This window comes from Salvia miltiorrhiza, chromosome 7, assembly GCF_028751815.1.
Source record: "Salvia miltiorrhiza cultivar Shanhuang (shh) chromosome 7, IMPLAD_Smil_shh, whole genome shotgun sequence".
Taxonomy (NCBI): Eukaryota; Viridiplantae; Streptophyta; class Magnoliopsida; order Lamiales; family Lamiaceae; genus Salvia; species Salvia miltiorrhiza.
The window spans coordinates 57,118,300-57,138,460 of record NC_080393.1 but is presented as its reverse complement, the minus strand read 5'-3'; the positions used below and the strand labels follow the sequence as shown (position 1 = coordinate 57,138,460).

General features: G+C 35.0%; 2 protein-coding genes across 2 annotated transcripts; both read right to left on the bottom strand.

Moving 5' to 3' along the window:
* Positions 1-586: 586 nt before the first annotated feature.
* Positions 587-3,330, bottom strand: LOC130994473 (putative late blight resistance protein homolog R1A-3). Its single transcript, XM_057919516.1, has 3 exons — positions 2,164-3,330; positions 1,714-2,028; positions 587-1,609 (listed from the first exon to the last, which is right to left on the bottom strand). Exons 1-3 carry the CDS (start codon positions 3,328-3,330, stop codon positions 587-589), a joined length of 2,505 nt encoding a protein of 834 aa, XP_057775499.1.
* Positions 3,331-14,265: 10,935 nt separating this feature from the next.
* LOC130994472 (putative late blight resistance protein homolog R1A-10) lies at positions 14,266-17,112 on the bottom strand. The gene has a single exon (XM_057919515.1). The coding sequence runs from the start codon at positions 17,110-17,112 to the stop codon at positions 14,266-14,268; it is 2,847 nt and encodes a 948-aa protein (XP_057775498.1).
* Between the last annotated feature and the right edge of the window lie 3,049 nt (positions 17,113-20,161).

Below are 20,161 nucleotides of genomic sequence, written 5' to 3'. Positions count from 1 at the left end.
GTTCCTACAGAAATTTAAGGTTATTAAATAGTAACTTTCTTTATTACTCCCCCCGTTTCCACAACGGCACGGGTTTTAAGAAAAATGGTGGATAGTAGTGGATATTATAGTGAGTGAAGTTTGGGTTCCACTATTGTTGTGAGTGGAAGTTTGTGAACCCTACTTCTATAAATAGAAGTGGAAACGATATCGCGGACAGACCGAAATGACAAATGTAGAAACGATATCGCGGACGGAGGGAGTATATTATACACACAGTAACCATTCTAGTTTTATATCAAAGAAACTGGAATTAGAAAACATCAATTGATAAAGCATTTATGTTTGCCAATGTGTCATTATTATTATTGTGGTCAGAAATGAGCAGCAACAGGCAATTTAATGATGTAATGTAAGAAAATTTAAGCATTTAAGTTTCCCAAAAGGAAGAGAAACTAATAAATCGGTTATTTAAGTAGAACAAAAGGAACAATAGATAGAGTTGTGGAGATAGCTTACAGTAATGAATTGAAGCAACAAAAGCTCAAAGTTTTATAACCTTACGAAACAAAATGTCTGAACTTGTAACTAACAATCTTGGATGATTCTAATAACCTCTCACTGTAACTTCAAAGTTGGGACTTGCCAAGCTCTGCAGTCTTTCGTCTCTGTCCCAAAGTAGAACTCGAACATGAAGGTCAAGTTGGTCTCCATATAAATCCTGTTGTTCTTCTACTATCTTTGCAGCTGACTCTACCGCTGATTCACTGCAATATTCCAAAGTAATTGATTTCAGCGTTGCTATTTCGCCAACTTCGGATGGGATCTCCTCCAAGTTATGCAAACCTCGAAGACGAAGCTCCTGGAGAAGTGGAAAGTGGGAGCTCTCTGCCATCGTCCAATTTTTTAGACCACCACACCATTCCAATTTTAGTAGCTTGAGGCTCCGGAATTGGCCCTCAATAGTGTCCCACTTGCCTGTTGTGAAGGTACCATTTTCTAATACTAACTTCTGAAGAAGGGGCGACCACCCTATCTTTTGCAATATCTCTTCCAACCTCGAATTATGATAGAGAGATAAGTATAACTTCTTAAGGGAGTGTGGGAAACTAATACTCCACAAATACGCATCATCACCTCCACGCAAGTACAAGTTTTCCAATTTACTCAGACACTCAAGATACCTCAAACTGCAGTTAGCTCTCTCCATTTCTTGGGTATAATAACTTAGATGTAATTTCTTGACATTGGGAATTCTTCTAACCACCTCCTCATTCAAACACAAATTATGTACTCCTCTGAGCGTTTCTAGATTCTCCATGATAACCATCTCACTCGGAGGATCTGGGAGAATCAATTCTGCATCCACAAACTCGAGATGCCTAAGTTGATGCAATTTCCATATCTCAGTCGGTGCAACGAACTTATGGAATACTGCAGACTGCTCATGAACTATTAACGTAGATAGATTCCAAAGCAAATTGATTGAAGATGGGAATTCGGACTCTGAATGAAGTCTAACAGCAAGGTACCGTGAGTTAACCAATTGAAAAACTTTGTCTAGGAAATTTAAACCATGTCCCTCATCAACATCTTTTGAATACAATCGAGCTGTATCTCTATCACATGCCTTGAATGTTCTCAACAATTGTGAGGCCTTTTAAAGTTTCTCCCCTCGCCATCACATATTATCGAACGAGCATGTGACAAAGATCCCGAGACTTTACTTATTACCCTTCTTCCAGCACTTTGAAAAACAACCCAACGACGTTCGTTATCTTTGACTGAAGGAGACTTTTTTCCTATGATATGATAAAACGTCTCCTTTTCAACTTCTTTCAAGCACACGTCCCTCAACAAATCATGAATCTTACAAAACTTTACATTTCCACTAACCCCCAACTCATCAACTAAAATCAGATTTCTATCTACCAACTCCCTCAAGTACTCTTCTGCTATTGTTTCCCAACATTTTCCACTCACGGGTTTTAAGAATCCTTCTGAAACCCAAAGCGTCATCAGCGTTGAGGCACGAATTGAACGATCTTCCTTAAAAACACCCGTATACAAAAAACATGGCTTCAAATAGTTGGGTAGATAGCTATAGCTCAATCGCAATATTTTCAAGCAAAATTCATCATTATTTGTAATGACAATTGAATTTAAATTTTGCTCTATACGCACCCAATATTCTGTAGTGCGCTCAGATTTTGCCAAAAGACCTCCAATTGTAGCAATTGATAAAGGAAGCCCTTTACAATTTGCTACAATTTTCTTTCCAATATCCTCCAACTCATGAGGAAAGCTTTCTCCCCCAAACACAGTCTTGCAGAACAAATCCCAACTACTAGCCTCATCTAAAAATCTCATACCAACGCCATAAGACTCACCCAACTGCGAAGTCAAGTTTGAGAGCCTAGTTGTTACAATTATTCGACTCCCATTATTGCAATCAGGAAAGGAAGACCTGATCTTGTCCCACACCTCTATACTCCAAATATCATCCATAATTATGAGATACCTCCTACCCCATAAATACTGGTATAGTTTTAATCCCAATTCGCCCTCACTCAGATCACTACTCGAATCCCCACTTGCTTGGAAAAGAACTTCTCTAAGTGTTTCTCTCACATTATAAGTTTGAGAAATCGTAGTCCAAGCACAAATATCAAAATGTTGTTTAACAAGCGCATGCTCAAATACATGTCGGGCAAGAGTGGTCTTACCAATGCCGCCCATCCCCATGATTGGGATGATTTGGCGACTGCGTTGACCTCCGGTGAGCCTATCCAGCACTTGAAGAAACACCTCGTCGAAGCCCAACATCATGCTTTCCTTCACAGTGGAAGTGGAACCAGCATGAGTACTCGACGAGACCTTTCTCTGCAGTTGATCAGCTGCGATTGCAGTCTCCATGGCTTCGTTCTTGATCAAATTCATTGCTTCTATCACTTGTTGTAGATCGTGGTAGAAGTCCTCCTCAATAGTTGAGCATTTACACCGAGCTCGAAACAAGTTGATAAAACTGGACATCTTCCTACGAATTGTGGATCGGTTGTCAACTGGACATCTTCCAATAATTGTGGATCGGTTATGAATTTGAAGCACAATTTGGGATTCGATGACATCCTCAGCTGCGTAAACTGCATCAGCAATGCGACGCTCCAATGGATCCGCTTCATGGTCATCCACAACTGGGGAAATATAAGCATCAAGAAAATCCTGCAAGAAGGTAACAATTTGAGTGAGAGATTCAACTTGTTCTTTATCGATAGAAATTGGAGGGGAAGGATGATTTTCAAGGCGATCTATGATATGCATAAGGGAAACCAGAGCTGCATAAGCCGCCATGATTAACTCTTTGAATAATGTATATATTTATGGGAAGTGTGAATGAAAATATATGAGATAATATTTGAGACGTGAAGAAGGCAATTAGCTAATCTGGTATATTATTATGATTCCACAATTGAGATATGAAACTTTTTATATGTGGCAGTGGCACATATAGTCCCCAACCACTCTGGCAATATACAAGGCCATAAGGGCATGATAACTGATAAGGTTCTACTTTATTTAAATACGTTGACTCAAAAGAAAATTCTGCGTAGCTTCTACTTAATTTTCTCACTACTTCATCGCAAATGTTAAAGAAAAAACCGTATATAAGAAAGGTTATTCAAAAGAAAATTCCACCCAATATCTTACTAACCGTCACTGTTAGAGTTATTTTACTCTATTTAATTTCCGATTTTATTTATATATTTTGTCTTCTTCATTAAAATAAGTTAGCATCACCCCGCGCAAAGCAGGAGAAATATTTTTATATTTATATAAAATTGATACCAGTTCAATTATCATACTTCATAATTAGTCAAATTTCACAATTTTAAAAATAAATAAAACAATCAAATAAAAAGGAAATAAAAAAGAAAATGTATAGTCTTACAAATAAATCTTCAATTTATTATAATTAAAAAATTGCCACTTAATCTTGAAATTTATTTCAAATTAGAAGTTACCTTTTTAATATATATATTATCAATTTTTATTATTTTTGAGAGAATATATTTCATTTATTTTGCAGCTTTATAATTTCAGTTATGGGCTAAAAAAATATGAAGAAAAACTTAGAGGGTGTTTGGCTAAGCTTATAAAAGAGCTTATAAGTTCATGGAGCTTATATGATGTTTCAAAAGCTTATAAGATGTAGTAGTTTCTTATTAGCTTATAAGTTTTCAAAGTGTTTGGGTAATTGAGTTTATAAGCTAAAGATGAAATTTTTAGTTAGTGAGAGAAAATTTTTGTTAGAGAAAGAAAATCGAAAAAACATGAAATTATAATGAACTATGACGAAAATAAAAAAATATAGTTACGTAATTTTTTGTAAAATAAGTGTTGATTATAAAACAATGAGAAAATAAGTTGGGGTATAGAAACTTATTTTTTGGGGAGCTTATAAGCTCTTATAGATCGAATCACATGAGAAGCAGATAGTTTAATTTCTGAAATTCATGCATATTCTATATAAAATTCAAATATTTACATTGCAATTGCTAAAGATTAAATCTTAATTATTATTGATAATATAAATTTGTCTCTGTTTTATAATTTAAGGGTGGTTTACAAGCTAGTCACTCCTCAAAAAGAGTATGCATGTTATACTTTCTTTGTCTGTCAAGAATATGTCACAATTTTCATTTTAGGCGTCTGAAAAAATAACTCACCTAGATCTTATTTTTAAGATGTCTCTGCAAGCTTGCTTTGGGGCCTTGGGCTCAGGTTTCAGAATTTTACTTTTAGCCCAAGCATCAAAATCTGATCAAACCACGTTCTCAACCTTAATTCTATAATGTATTGGTCACAATTTTTGTGTTAAAATAAAATTTAGCAATATTTTATAAGATATTGAAGCTTATAATTTTTTTTTATTTTTATTTTTTACTTGAGGGAGGGAGAGTGGTGGGATTTGAACCTTAGACCTCATTGTTCGTAGACAAGAGTTCAGTTCGCACCGCTTGGTGTCCCATTGAGGACTGAAGCTTATAAATTAAGCGCCTTATAACATGTTTTAAAAATAAGATATTGAAGCTTATAAATTAAACAAGAACAACCACACTAGGCAAAAACAACCACACTATAGGATAGAGTCTTATTATTTCACTTTTAAATTATGTTTCAATACAGGCACAAAGTAAGATTAAATTTGTATAGTTTCATTAGAATATATTATACAGGTGTGGTGGTGAATTATTTTCAAAATACTCTCATATAATCACTATATATATTGTCAAAATAGATGAAAATGTATTAATTTACTTGATGTTATTAACTTCTCATATTCAATTGCTAATTGGCTTCCCATACACATAATTTTGTATTTATTGTTTTTGGTGCATGTAAATGGAATGCCATATTTTTGTTAATCTAATCAATTAATTTCAAACTAAAATTGAAATTGGATGGGACGGGAGGTGTTAACTTGTGCATAATTTGTGGAGTGAAAATTGATTCATATTAATAGTTAATAAACTTAAGAAAGTTGTATTTATTCAATATTTAGTAAAATTAATTTCTAAAAATGGAAATTTGTAATGAGTTATAAAAACTAAAGTTACTATATACGGAATCCGTAAGCGTTATTATATAGTATATCGATATAGATTTTAATTTTGAAATTTAATTATTTATAAAAAAACATTTAACTTGAAGAGAAAATAGCGACTTACTAAATTAAGTTGGATAATAATCATAATATACAATGCATCTTATATTCTAATGCTAACTTGAGCACTTGTTTTGACGAAAAAGAAGAAATATATTTAGTCACGATGAAGAATATCTTTCAGAGGTGAAACCAGAGCTCCATAAGCCGCCATGGTTAACTCTTTGAATAATGTATATATTTATGGGAAGTGTGAATGTGTGATTGAAAATATATGAGATAATATTTCAGAGGTGAAAGAAGGCAACCAATCAGGGCCGGCCCTTGTGTGTATCAAGTGGGGCAATGGCCTAGGGCCCCAAATTTTTGGGGGCCCCAAAATATAGATCCAATACTAATGTTATACCTTAATTAAAAAAAAAAAAAAAAAATCTTTCACTACCTATAGGTCAGCGATCAATAGCAAGATTAAAAAAAAATTATATTCCAAATTCCTAATCTTAAATGGTAACAGAACATAAAATGACTCTCTATTGCATAAATTTATATTACTAATCATAAGATACTAATTTTATTGGGTGAGAAACGTTGCATAAATGTTGTGTTAACTTTAAGATGCCCTGAAACATACTGATAAATTTGACATTGATGCTCAAGATTTATTTTCTGAATTACAAGTGTTACAAATATGTTTACCACAAATGAAGTTCGAAGTTCTTGAGTTTGTTAAACTTTCATATTGTTTTTCTAATGATTCTATTGCATATAGGATATTGTTGACTATATCGATTACTGTAGCTTCAGCTGAAATAAGTTTTTCAAAGTTAAAATTGATAAAATCATACTTTCTTTGTCCCACGAAGTTTGAGCAGTATTTCTTTTTGAGTTGTCCAGCAAAACTTCAGCACTTTCTTTATAGGAATTTTTTTTCTCTACATTCACCTTTTCATTTTTTGACCTACCGCACTTAACGCACAAAATATTGACACTTTAAAACTCATGCCGAAAAGAAACTGTTCAAGCTTCACGGAACGTAGGGGGTATTTAACTAGGGCCCCTTTTTTTATTTTCGCCTAGGGCCCCCAAAATGTCAGGGCCGGCCCTGCAACCAATCTGGTAGTATATATTATGATTCCACAATTGAGATTTGAAACTTTTTATAGCAGATATATATGAACAAGTTAAGTGCAGCACTGTCCCCAAGGGGATACCAAGCGGTGCAACCTCCTGTCAGTGAACAGTGAGGTATCGGGTTCGAACCTCACTGCTCCCCCCTCCAACTCCCCCAAGTAAAAAAAAAAGTTACGTGCAGTATTATTGAAACTTGAAATCAATAAAACAAGTTACAGTTGTTTTATGTAGACTTTTCTGTGCAGCATTCAATTGTCTGTACCACCAATATAATTAGCAAAAAGACCTTTTGTTCAGTTGTAATTAATGTTATTTTATTTGATAAAAATCAATAAATATATTATTTGATTTTTTTTAATTAGCAATTTGGTTTATATAATTCTACAACTATAATAAAACCTCTTTAAAATAATACTCAATAAATTAATAAACTCTATAAATTAATAAATTTCTCATGTCTCGAACATAGCCTAATTCAAAAACATCATCAATTTTAATAAAATTATAATTTGTAGAGAACCCCTTTATAAATAGTGGAAATTATCACATATAGTCCTTTTTAGTCTTCACATATAATTAGTGGAAATTAGGGGAGCGCTTCAGTGAGACCCGCTAATAAGAATGCCAAGTGTTGCTTGTGTTATCCCAACAAAGAAGATTGCAGCGAAGGTGAGCCTTCCATACTACAAATGATGTTTTATAGGAACCATTTTATTTTGTAGCAAAGTTCCCAACAGGAGGGATACAACAACAACTGGACTTATAGCTTGTAATTTCTACAAATTTACTTTGAATTTAATAATAATACAAATTTTATTATAGTTGAATATTAATTATGATTTTATTCTATTATAGACTTCAGCAATCAAATTAATGTAATGTAGTAAATTAATTATGATTTTAAAAAGACCGTGCTTGAACGAATGAAAAGATATTAGTATTAATTTTGAAAAAAAAAACTTTAGAAATTTTGTGTTACTATACCATCCAGTAATAGTAAAGCGAACAAAATATATAAAAAATGAAAAGCGTAAAAAGGAAAGAATATATGTAAGTAAATAAATAACTAAATAATAATAATAATAGACATTTGTTTAAATGTCGTATAGGTCGACCTATTTCGATTTCGACAAACCTAATGCCTATAATCGGTTTTGATTTTTTCTATCACATATTTTGTGGTGTAAATACGATTTTTCTTGAAATATTATATAAATAAATATATTTTATTTGTAAATATTGGAGATTTAATTGGTAAAAATATCCAAGTAATTTTTGGTGGCCTTGATCATCCTGTAATGCAAAAATTTAGGCACAAGACCAGATAAAATTTAAGTAATTGGAAAGAAAATGTAATTGAAAAGTAATTTATTTTTACACGTACACAATTGTGTGATAAATAATAATTACATTTTTTAAAGTTAGATAATTCATTTATCCTCATTTTCTAGGAATTTACACCCCACGTCGAGGTCATGTTTCCAAATTGTATTTGATCATTGGTATATATTTTATACAATTATGTTATTGGATCCATTTATGGATAACCAATTTGATCAAATTAAATTAAAAAAACAATTTAGTTAGTTGAATTTAATTAAATAAACTATAAATATCAAAACATTAATAAATAATGAACGTAGAAATATTGACTAACTTAAGTGCTACGAAATTTTTTAAAAACATAATTTAATTGCATCATCCAGCATAATATAATGTCATGAATAATCTAAACAATATAATAGGAAGCCATACAAATTAAATTCTACTTATTTATTAAAGATAATTATCAGCTTCATCCACCCATTATACTACTTCTTTCATCCATGAAAGAACTTCCTAGGAGGAAGTGGCACGAGTTTTAAGAAAAAATATTGTTAAGTGTATTGAGAGTGGATAAAAGGTAGTTGAGTGTATTGAGAGTGATGAAAATGTGTTATAATTAATATTGAGAGTTGTGAAAAGTGAAAAGTGAAAAGTAAGAGGATTATAAGTGGTGGGGTATAGTCCAAAAATAGGTAGAAAGTTCTTTTATGGACGTCCTAAAAGGGAAATATAGGAAGTTCTTTCGTGGACGGAGAGAGTATATGAGAAAGAAACGTAGAATGATAGAAGTGCAAATTAAAAGGCATGAGTATCAAGTTATAAAAACATCACATACTATAATCGTTTTTCTATTTTAAATTTAAGGTTAAGATTTTTAATATTATTGAAATAGAAAAGTTATAGCATACATTTAAAGAAAGTTATAATACTAAATCCTAGTTTATTTTTTGAATAATTATCTTGATTTTACTTTCACCAAGTCCTAAAATTCCATAGATTAAATAATTACATGTATATACAATTAATATTTTCGAATGTAATAAAAACAATATTGTGTAAAGTAAGAGAGAGAGAAATATTTTATTTTGAAACTTCTATCTTATGTAACATTCTTATTTCAGATCTATTATTTACATATTATATCAGATCTATTATTAGTTACATATTATATCAGATCTATTATTATTTACATATTACATATTACATAGTATAAAGATAGAAGCTCTTGTAACGATCTTTAATTTACTATATATATTGAATATTTTATTATCAACTAAAATGCATATTTTTTAGAAAAAGAAGAACAAAAATGAGAATAAAAAGAAAAGGAAAAAAAGAAATAAAGAAAATATTATCATTTATGAGAAATTTCTATGTTTAGTTTGGGATTTCCATGTTGAAAGTTTTACAAATCGATGTAGAATTGCAAATAAATACTAGTAAACATGAAAATTTCTAATAAAACCACGTAGGAGATTGAATTACGAAGAATGCAGAAATTTCAAATCGTATTATAACAACGAGATTATTCTTTATAATTATTTGATTATAATAATGAATTAAAAAAGATCAGATCTTGACTGATACTTGCAATTTAATTCATAGGCAGCAGCATCGAACTTCTTTGAAATTTTTGAATTTAAACAGATCTTGACTGATACTTGCAATTTAATTCATAGGCAGCAGCATCGAACTTCTTTGTAATTTTTGAATTTAAAGTAAGCAACGATGTCGATTGGTCTCCAGAATTAAATCAACCTCACAATTTTTCAACACGGCAATATTTAATTCTCCAAAGCATTAATTGTTTGCAGATGGATTAGTTGTGGGAATTAAATGCAATGTTCAATTAAATACGTAGAAATTTCTGGTACTCTTTCTGGTACGTATTTAATTTAGTACAGCTGCACAAAATGTCTATTTCTCACTTCATGAAAGCTACTTCTTTCGCCGGATCTGGAGTCCCTCTGCAGGATAACAGTTCGAAGTCTCTCTACAATAGAAGATCATCGATTCCTAGAGTTTTTGTGGAGGCTATACACGTTTTATTCTGTTCATGATTTTTGGACTAGAAAGTGAAGAATTTAAGTTAGGGCTACACAAATAAAACACTAATATTACATATATTTTTAACGCAAATTCTTGTGTGCTCCATAACACTAACACTTGCATTAAATAACACTAACACTAACACTATCTCTTGAAATGACACTAACAATGTTTTGTTTTACAAATGACACTATCATGTTATAGTGTTAATGTCATTTCGCGACAATGTTATAGTGTAAAACAGAATAGTGTTAGTGTCATTTCAAGATAGAGTTAGTGTTAGTGTCATTTGTAAAATAAAATAGTGTTAGTGTCATTTCAAGATAGTATTAGTGTTCGTGTAATTTAATGCAATAGTATCATTTGTAAAACAAAATAGTGTTAGTGTTAGTGTCATGGAGCACGGTGCTCCATGGAGCACACAAGAATGCCACTATTTTTAAATAAGGGGCTATAAAGAGAAATTTGGGGGCTATGAATAGAGTTACCCTTGTGTGGGGTACATGTACATGTATAAAGAGAAATCGTGGGAAACCTAACATGGTGCGAATAGTGAGAGCGTGGTTCCGTTTGCAAGCTCGTTCCATCATCCTTCGACTTCGGGGGGTGTATTCGTTGTGGAATTTAATGGATTTCTATGGATTTTAAAAGTCTGGGTGTATTCGTTCAAGACTTTTAAAAGTCTGCAGAAATTTGGGTGTATTCGTTCAAGACTTTTAAAAGTCCATATAAATCTGGGTGTATTCGTTCCAGACTTTTTAAAATCCATACAAATCTAGGTGTATTCGTTATTCCATTGACTTAAAATCCGGAATGACTTTCATGGATTTCATCCAAAAAAAACACAGGACGAAATCCGGCCAAGAACCACGAGAATTGAAATCTATGAAGTTTTAAGCGAGCGCTGAGTTCCAGCCATCGTTGAGAGAGTCCAGCACATGCTGGATTTGAGCCGGCGCTGGGTTCCCCGCGGCCGCTGGGCCCAGGCAGCGCAGCCCAACCTCACGCAATGCAAACTTCAATCTTTTCATTCTACGCTCCACCTCCACTTCAGCCTCCGAATTCCTAGCCTTGTTCGCGGAAGCCAAACACACTATTTTTCACCTCCACATTTGACAGCAGACCTTCCACCCTATCAACTCAAAGGCTCTCAAGAAAGCCTATCTGCAAACCCCCTGCAGGAAAATATCTGAGCGACGATTAATTAGTTTCATTTGGAAATGGAAGGAGGTATTAAATGTTGAATTTGTTAAAATTTCAGCAAATTGCTTTTGGTTTGTGGCGATTGAGAAGCGTGCTGTTTTAACGGAAGTTAGGAGTTTTGGTGATCCTCATTTGGATAAAGCAAGATGTTTGCCGGTACTCTTTTTATTTCTGCAGCTCTAAAATTAATTTCCAACAGTTTTTAGTTAAAATTATATAATTATTTTGGTTTCCGTATGCTTTAGATCATCAAAAAGCTTCTATATCTTCTCAATCAGGGTGAAACATTCACGAAGGTCACTCTCTTTCTCTCTCAACTTTTTTATTCGAAGTATTTCCTGTTTTCCATTAGGCATTTGCGATTCATGCTAGAAACATTTGGGGAAGGCTTGTGATATTGTCAGTATAGATAGGTAGTAATTATTCCCTTGATTTTCTTTTGTTTTCTGTTTGTTGATACGTTATTTATTCTCCTAAGAATTTGCTTCTTTATGTGAACCACAAATTGAAGAAAAGTAAATGAATGTTTTTAAGTTAATTGGTAACTCTTTGTTCACTGTGTTTTTGCATTATCATTGTTTGATTGATTGTAGAAAAAACTATCTGCAAAAGAAATCCAGGAGTTGGTGAAGGGAGAGAGGAATGTGCCACTGATTATTGATTTCTATGCCACATGGTGTGGACCTCGCTGGAACCCAGCGGTCGCTGGGTTTCCAGCGGTGCTGGGCAGGGGCGGGGCTAAGAAAACATAGGCCCTGTGCGAATTCCTAAATTTGGGCCCTATAGTTACAAAAAATTATAAACTAAATATTTGATTAAATAATACATTTTTGTGTCAAATTATTTAATAAATATATAAAAACTTAGTCATGCTTTTAATAATAATTAATGAAACCAAAAAATAAATAATACTACAAAATATAATTAAATTTTTTAAAGAAACTACTTACTCTAAATTTTAAAAATCATTGGAAAAAACTTAGAAAAGAGAAGATGAAAGTAAGAAATTTTAAAAAAGACTAAATTTTTTTTGAAGCTTGTTAAATTTTGTTAATAAGAGAAGCTTGTTAAATTTTAGAAAACAGAATACATCATTTGGGGGTACCTTCGAAATTTAAAAGAGACTAATGTTTGATTGCTTAAATTTAAAAAACCATTGAACCTAAAATGAAAAAAAAAAAAAAAAAACGCATTAGGCCTACAAAAAATTGGCAGAGCCATTGGGGCCCTAACACAAAACGCTGCACCGAGGATTTGAACCCGGGACGAAGCAAAATTTTGAAATGCTCTCTGCCACTGAGCTATACTACAAATATTTGTAATTGAAAGGGTCGGAAATTTTATATCTAATACTTGTATGTATTTATATATTTGGGGCCCTTATTTTATCGGGGCCCTGTGCGGTCGACCACCCCGCGCAGGGCCCAGAACCGCCCCTGGTGCTGGGACTCCGCAGGCGTTGGTTTCATGGAATTGAATTCCAAAATTATCCCGTAAAGTCTTCGAAAATCAGTGAAAATCGGGGTGAAATCCAACCACGAATTCTTTGAAAGTCGTCTGGAATCTATGTGAATTCCATGGACTTTTTAAAATCTGTGGAAATCCACAACGAATACACCCCCTTTCGGCTCTCTGGGGTTTCTGTTGTAAAACTGATGCGATTCCATAGTCAGTGCATAATTGAGGTGTTGCACCTGTCTGTATACTAGTTTTCGTAGCTTGGTTGTCATGATTCATACCCAAAAAGTATTACTTTGAGTTATAAATGTATGGTTTCTTGTTATGTTGCCCTTTTGGGTATTATACTTCGATGAACAGGTAGAGGTGTAAGAACTCGAGCTTGCTCGTATCGAGTTGAACTTCAATGGCTTATAGCCAAACGTGTTACTTTCGAGTTATAAATGTGGGTTCTTGTTTGTTCCCTTTATGGGTATTAGTTTGATTCAATGTGTAGAGGTGTAAGTGAGTCGAGCTACTTGAGTAACTATTAAGCCGGATTTCAATCACTTATATTTAGAGCTGTCAGAATTGGTTCGGTACGAGGCATTCGAAATTAGGGTTGGATTGGGCTAGTAGAATAGAGGCTCGATTACTAGAAGTTACTAATTAACACTTCAAGAGTATTCATGGATACTATTTATATTTATCAAGACTAATCCTTTAAAATAAACACCCTCTTCGCGCCTTAAAAAATTATGCCAAAGGGAAATAACTTTTAATTTGGGCAACTTTTTTTAGGAAAAAAAAATAAAAAAATAGGTATTTATTTTAGCGGGAAATCTAGAACTACAAATTTTCTTTACTATAATAATAACAATAATATGGTTTTGGTATTATTTGTTAAACAAATTAAGGTTGTTCCTACAGAAAATTAAGGTTATTAAATAGTAACTTTCTTTATTACTCCCCCCGTTTCCACAACTGCACGGGTTTTAAGAAAAGTGGTGGATAGTAGTGGATATTGTAGTGAGTGGAGTTTGGGTTCCACTATTGTTGTGAGTGGAAGTTTGTGAACCCTACTTCTATAAATAGACGTGGAAACGATATCGCGGACAGACCGAAATGACAAATGTAGAAACGATATCGCGGACGGAGGGAGTATATTATACACACAGTAACCATTCTAGTTTTATATCAAAGAAACTGGAATTAGAAAACATCAATTGATAAAGCATTTATGTTTGCCAATGTGTCATTATTATTATTGTGGTCAGAAATGAGCAGCAACGGCAATTTAATGATGTAATGTAAGAAAATTTAAGCATTTAAGTTTCCCAAAAGGAAGAGAAACTAATAAATCGGTTATTTAAGTAGAACAAAAGGAACAATAGATAGCTTACAGTAATGAATTGAAGCAACAAAAGCTCAAAGTTTTATAAGCTTACGAAACAAAATGTCTGAACTTCTAATAATTAATCTCTCACTGTAACTTCAAAGTTGGGACTTGCCAAGCTCTGCAGTCTTTCGTGTTCTCTTCGAACTATAGCTCGAACATGAAGGTCTAGTTGGTCTCCATATAAATCCTCTTGTTCTTCTACTATCTTTGCAGCTGACTCTACCGCTGATTCACTGCAACGTTCCAAAGTAATTGATTTCAGCGTTGCTATTTCTCCAACTTCGGAAGGGATCTCCTCCAAATCATGGAAATGTCGAAGACGAAGCTCCTGGAGAAGTGGAAAGTGGGAGCTCTCTGCCATCGTCCAATTTTTTAGACCGTAACACCAGTACAATTCTAGTAGCTTGAGGCTCCGGAATTGGCCCTCAATAGTGTCCCACTTGCCTGTTTTGAAGACACCATATTGTAATACTAACTTGTGAAGAAGGGGCAACCACCCTATCTTTTCCAATATCTCTTCCAACTCCGTATAATAATTGAGAGATAAGTTTAACTTCTTGAGGGAGTGTGGGAAACTAATCCTCTGCAAATACTCATCATATCCGCGATAGATGCTGCAGTAGAAGTTTTCCAATTTACTCAGACACTCAAGATAGCTTAAACAGTTTGCTCTCTCCATATCTTCGGAATTGTAAATTAGATGCAATTTCTGGACATTGGGAATTCTTTGAACAACCTCCTCATTCAAATACAAATTATGTACTCCTCTGAGCGTTTGTAGATTCTCCATGATAACCATCTCACTCGGAGGATCTGGTAGAATCATTATTGCATTCACAAACTGGAGATGCCTAAGTTGATGCAATTTCCAAATCTCAATCGGTGCAACAACTTCATGCGAAGACATTTCGAATGAAGACTGAGCAACTATTAACGTATATAGATTCCAAAGCAAATTGATAGAAGACGGGAATTTGGACTTCCAATTAACTCTAACAGCAAGGTGTCGTGAGTTCACCAATTGAAAAACATCGCCTAGGAAATGATCACCACTTCCAAGTTGACGTGTATCTCTATCATATTCTTTGAATGTTCTCAACAATCTAAAATTGTGAGACCTTTCAAAGTTTATCCCGTCGTCATTACATATTATAGAACGAGCATGTGACAAAGATCCCAAGACTTCACTTATTACCCTACTTCCAACATTTTGAAAAACAACCCGATGAGGTTTGTTATATATCACTGAAGGAGACTTTTCTATGATATGATAAAACCTCTCCTTTTCAACTTCTTTCAAGCATAAGTCCCTCAATAAATCATGAATCTTACAAAACTTTACATTTCCACTAACCCCCAACTTATCAACTAAAATCAGATTTCTATCTACCAACTCCTTCAAGTACTCTTCTGCTATTGTTTCCAAACATTTTCCAGTCACGGGTTTCAAAAATCCTTCAGAAACCCATAGCTTCTTCAGCATTGAGACACGAATTCTACGATCTTCCTCAAAAACACCCATATACAAAAAACATGGCTTCAAATAGTTGGGTAGACAGCTATAGCTCAATCGCAATATTTTCAAGCAAAATTCATCATTATTTGTAATGACAATTGAATTTAAATTTTGCTCTATACGCACCCAATATTCTCTAGTGCGCTCAGTTTTTGCCAAAAGACCTCCAATTGTAGCAATTGATAAAGGAAGCCCTTTACAATTTGCTACAATTTTCTTTCCAATATACTCCAACTCATGAGGAAAGCTTTCTCCCCCAAACACAGTCTTGCAGAACAAATCCCAACTACTAGCCTCATCTAAAAATCTCATACCAACGCCATAAGACTCACCAAACTGCGAAGTCAAGTTTGACAGCCTAGTTGTTACAATTATTCGACTCCCATTATTGCAATCAGGAAAGGAAGACCTGATCTTGTCCCACACCTCTATACTCCAAATATCATCCATAATTATGAGATACCTCCTACCCCATAAATACTGGTATAGTTTTATTCCCAATTCGCCCTCACTCAGATCACTACCCGAATCCCCACTTGCTTGGAAAAGAACTTCTCTAAGTGTTTCTCTGACATTATAAGTTTGAGAAATTGTAGTCCAAGCACGAATATCAAAATGCTCTTTAACAAGCGCATGCTGAAATAGATGTCGGGCAAGAGTGGTCTTACCAATGCCGCCCATCCCCATGATTGGGATGATTTGGCGACTGCGTTGGCCTCCGGTGAGCTTATCCAGCACTTCAAGTAACACCTCCTTGAAGCCCACCATCATGCTTTCCTTCACAGAGGAAGATGAGGCAGCATGAGTTGAGGAGACCTTTCTCGGCAGTTGAGCTGCGGCAACAATCTCCAAGACATCCTTCTTGATAACAGTGGAAGAGGAGGCAGCATGAGTTGAGGAGACCTTTCTCGGCAGTTGAGCTGCGGCAACAATCTCCAAGACATCCTTCTTGATAACAGTGGAAGAGGAGGCAGCATGAGTTGAGGAGACCTTTCTCTGCAGTTGATCAGCTGCGGTTGAGATCGAATTCATTTCTTCTATCACTTGTTGTAGATCGTGATAGAATTTATCTTCAATAGTTGCGCATTTACACCGAGCTCGAAACAGGTTGATAAAACTGGACATCTTCCCAACAATTGTGGATCGGTTATGAATTTGAAGCACAATTTGGGATTCGATGACATCCTCAGCTGCATAAACTGCATCAGCAATGCGACGCTCCAATGAATCTGCTTCATGGTCATCCACAACTGGGGAAATATAAGAATCAAGAAAATCCTGCAAGAAGGTAACATTTTGAGTGAGAGATTCAACTTGCTGTTTGTCGATAGAAATTGGAGGGGAAGGATGATTTTCAAGCCGATCTATGATATGCATAAGAGAAACCAGAGCCCCATAAGCCGCCATGATTAACTCTTTGAGTTAATAATGTATATATTTATGGGAAGTGTGAATGAAAATATATATATATGAGATAGTATTTGAGAGGTGAAGAAGGCAACCAATCTGATATATGTTATGATTCCACAATTTAGATATGGAAGTTTTTATAGCTGGCAGATATAGTCCCCAACCACTCTGGCAATATATAAGGCCATAATTAAGAGCATGATAAGGTTCTACTTTATTTATCCTTTTTCCTTTTTTTTTCTTTTTTCTTTTTTCTTCCTGCTTTTTCTTCTTTTTACTTTCTTTTTCTTTTGTGAATGAAGATTCTACTTAATTTCCTCGCTAGTGTTACATAACATGTACATACATAATTAGGGTAAATTTGTCAATTTGTAATCTAATATAAAAACCGATAATTAATGTAATTAGAATTTTACATAATTAGCCTTAGCATTAATTAAGGAAAAGATGTGTTCAAATTTTGAAATTTGATTTTGTAATAACATTCTCTTAATAATAGAAGATTCTTCTTTTTTTTATATAAGGGCAAATGTGCAGATTAGTCCTTGAATTACACCCCCTAGAGCCTTTAGCCCCCCATGCTCGGTCAAAGCGCGTTGATCTCCCTGAACTCCCGAAAGAAGGGTGCAATTAAGTCCCTCCGTTAAACGACAACTAAACGCCGTTTTCTTTAAAAATAAAAAATTAATTTCTAGTGGGTCTCACTCCTCTCTCTCTCTTCTCCACCGCCATTGTCATCTCTTACCGGATCTCCGGCGAAGATGTCGCCCTTGTCTGCATCTCTCACAATCCAAATAAACTTTTGCTCGCTCTTCTCCAACCCTTCGCCATCAACCGCCACGGAACCGCCGCCTGGGATTCCATAGCTTCGGAACTTCAGAAGAGGACATCGGAGGCGGTGGACACGGAGGCTTGCTGCTGACGGCGGCGGCTTCACTTCTGTTGGGTAGATTCAGGGAGAAAAGGGAAGTAGGGGCGGTGGGGGTTTTGTGAGCAGAGGGAGGCGGTGGCATCTCCGCCATCACTGAGAAAGGAGACGACGCCGTGTGGGGCAGCGTCGATACCCAGATCGAAGAGTGGAGTGATTGAAGAGGAACAGTTGAAAGAGTGACGGGTTGCGGCTCTCTGCAACTGTCAGAGTCGGGCACGCGGCGACGTTTGGCTCCGCCTGCTGCTGTCGTCTGCCAGAGGAAGGGGATGAGTGGTGTGCGTTTCCAGTTTATGTGTGTATGTCGTGTGGCAGCTTGAGAGAGAGAGCATAGGCGAGAGAGAGGGAAGTTAGGGCGGTGGTGGCCGGCGCTGTCTACCCTATCGGAGAAGAAGAAGGGGGGGTCTGTGAGTGGAGTGGAGGGCACGCTTTAGGCGCCGTTTAACTAGTGGACCTATATGCACCCTTCTTTTGGGAGTTCGGGGAGGTCAACGCGCTTTGACCGAGTATGGGGGGCTAAAGGCTCTAGGGGGTGTAGTTCAGGGGATAATCTGCACCTTCGCCCTTTATATAATTAACCTTGTGTTATAAACTAGAAAGAAACAAGAGAATAGAGAAGAGAATATGTATTGAGCGTATTCAATATGAGGGCCAAAGGCCTCTATGTATACAAGTAGGAAGCTAGGGTTTTAGGGAGATTTCTTGGTCAACACACATAAGATATATCTAGAAGATATATTTACAACACTTCCCCTTGATTGACCAATCCCTAAAACAAAAATATTGCCTCATTAAAACCTTGCTAGGAAAACCCAATGGGACAAAACCTAGTCGAAGGAAAAAGAGTACAACTGCTTCCCTTGAACTTGAGATCATTGAATATCTTTGAGTCGACGTATGCCGATCTCGTGTACCAACTTTCTGAATATCGATGTTGGTAATGCCTTGGTGAATAAGACCGCCAGATTATCACTTGAGCGAATTTGTTGAACGTTGATATCGTCATCATTTTGAAGGTCGTGCGTGTAGAAGATCTAGGGAGAAATATCCTTCGTCCTATCGCCTTTGATGTATCATTCCTTGAGTTGCGCAATGCAAGCAACATTGTCTTCATATAAAACAGTTGATTTGGCCTTTGATGAAGCTAACCCGCACGACTCTTGGATATGACTCTTCACATTTCTCAACCATACACATTCTCGATTTATTTTGTGGATTGCAATGATTTCAAAATGATTTGAGGATGTTACAGTCAAGGTTCGGTTCACATACTTCCATGATATAGCAGTTCCACCACATGTGAAAACGTATCTAGTTTGTGACTTAGCTTCATGTGGATCGGATAAAAATTCTGCATTCGAGTACCCCACTAGAGTATTATCAGATTTTTCTTGATAATATAATTCATGGTCAATGGTACCCTTTAGATAACGTAGAATGTGTTTAACACCATTCCAATGTCTCAAAGTGGGTGCAGTGCTAAATCTTGCTAGGAGATTGACAGAAAAAGCTATACCTGGTCTAGTATTATTAGCCAGACAAGTCAACGCTCCAATTGCACTTAGATATGGTACTTCTGGACCAAGTATTATTTTACCCTCTTCAATTGGTCGAAATGGATATTTCTTAGTATCAATAGATCGAACGACCATTGGTGATGCTAATGAATGTGCATTATCCATGTAAAAACGTTTTAACACTTTTTCTGTATATGTGGATTGATGGATAAACGTTCCTCCACGGATACGTTCCATTTGCAAACCAAGACAAAACTTTATTTTTCCCAAATCTTTCATCTCAATTCTTTCTTCAAATATTTAGCAGTTTTATTGAGCTCTTCAGGAGTCCCAATTAAATTTAAATCATCAACATAAACTGTTGTGATTGCAAATCCACTTTCGATTTTCTTAATGAAAACACAAGGGCAGATATCTTTATTCTTGTATTCAAGTGGATCGGATAAAAATCCATTTCTTCTATGGATATATTTAAAGTTCAATGTGTATGAATATTTTGTTATGATCACCAATGAATCTCGAGGAAAATTATATATCCATGTGAGGAGGCTTAATTGAGAATCATTATTTAAACACAACTTTTTTTTGAAACAATATAATT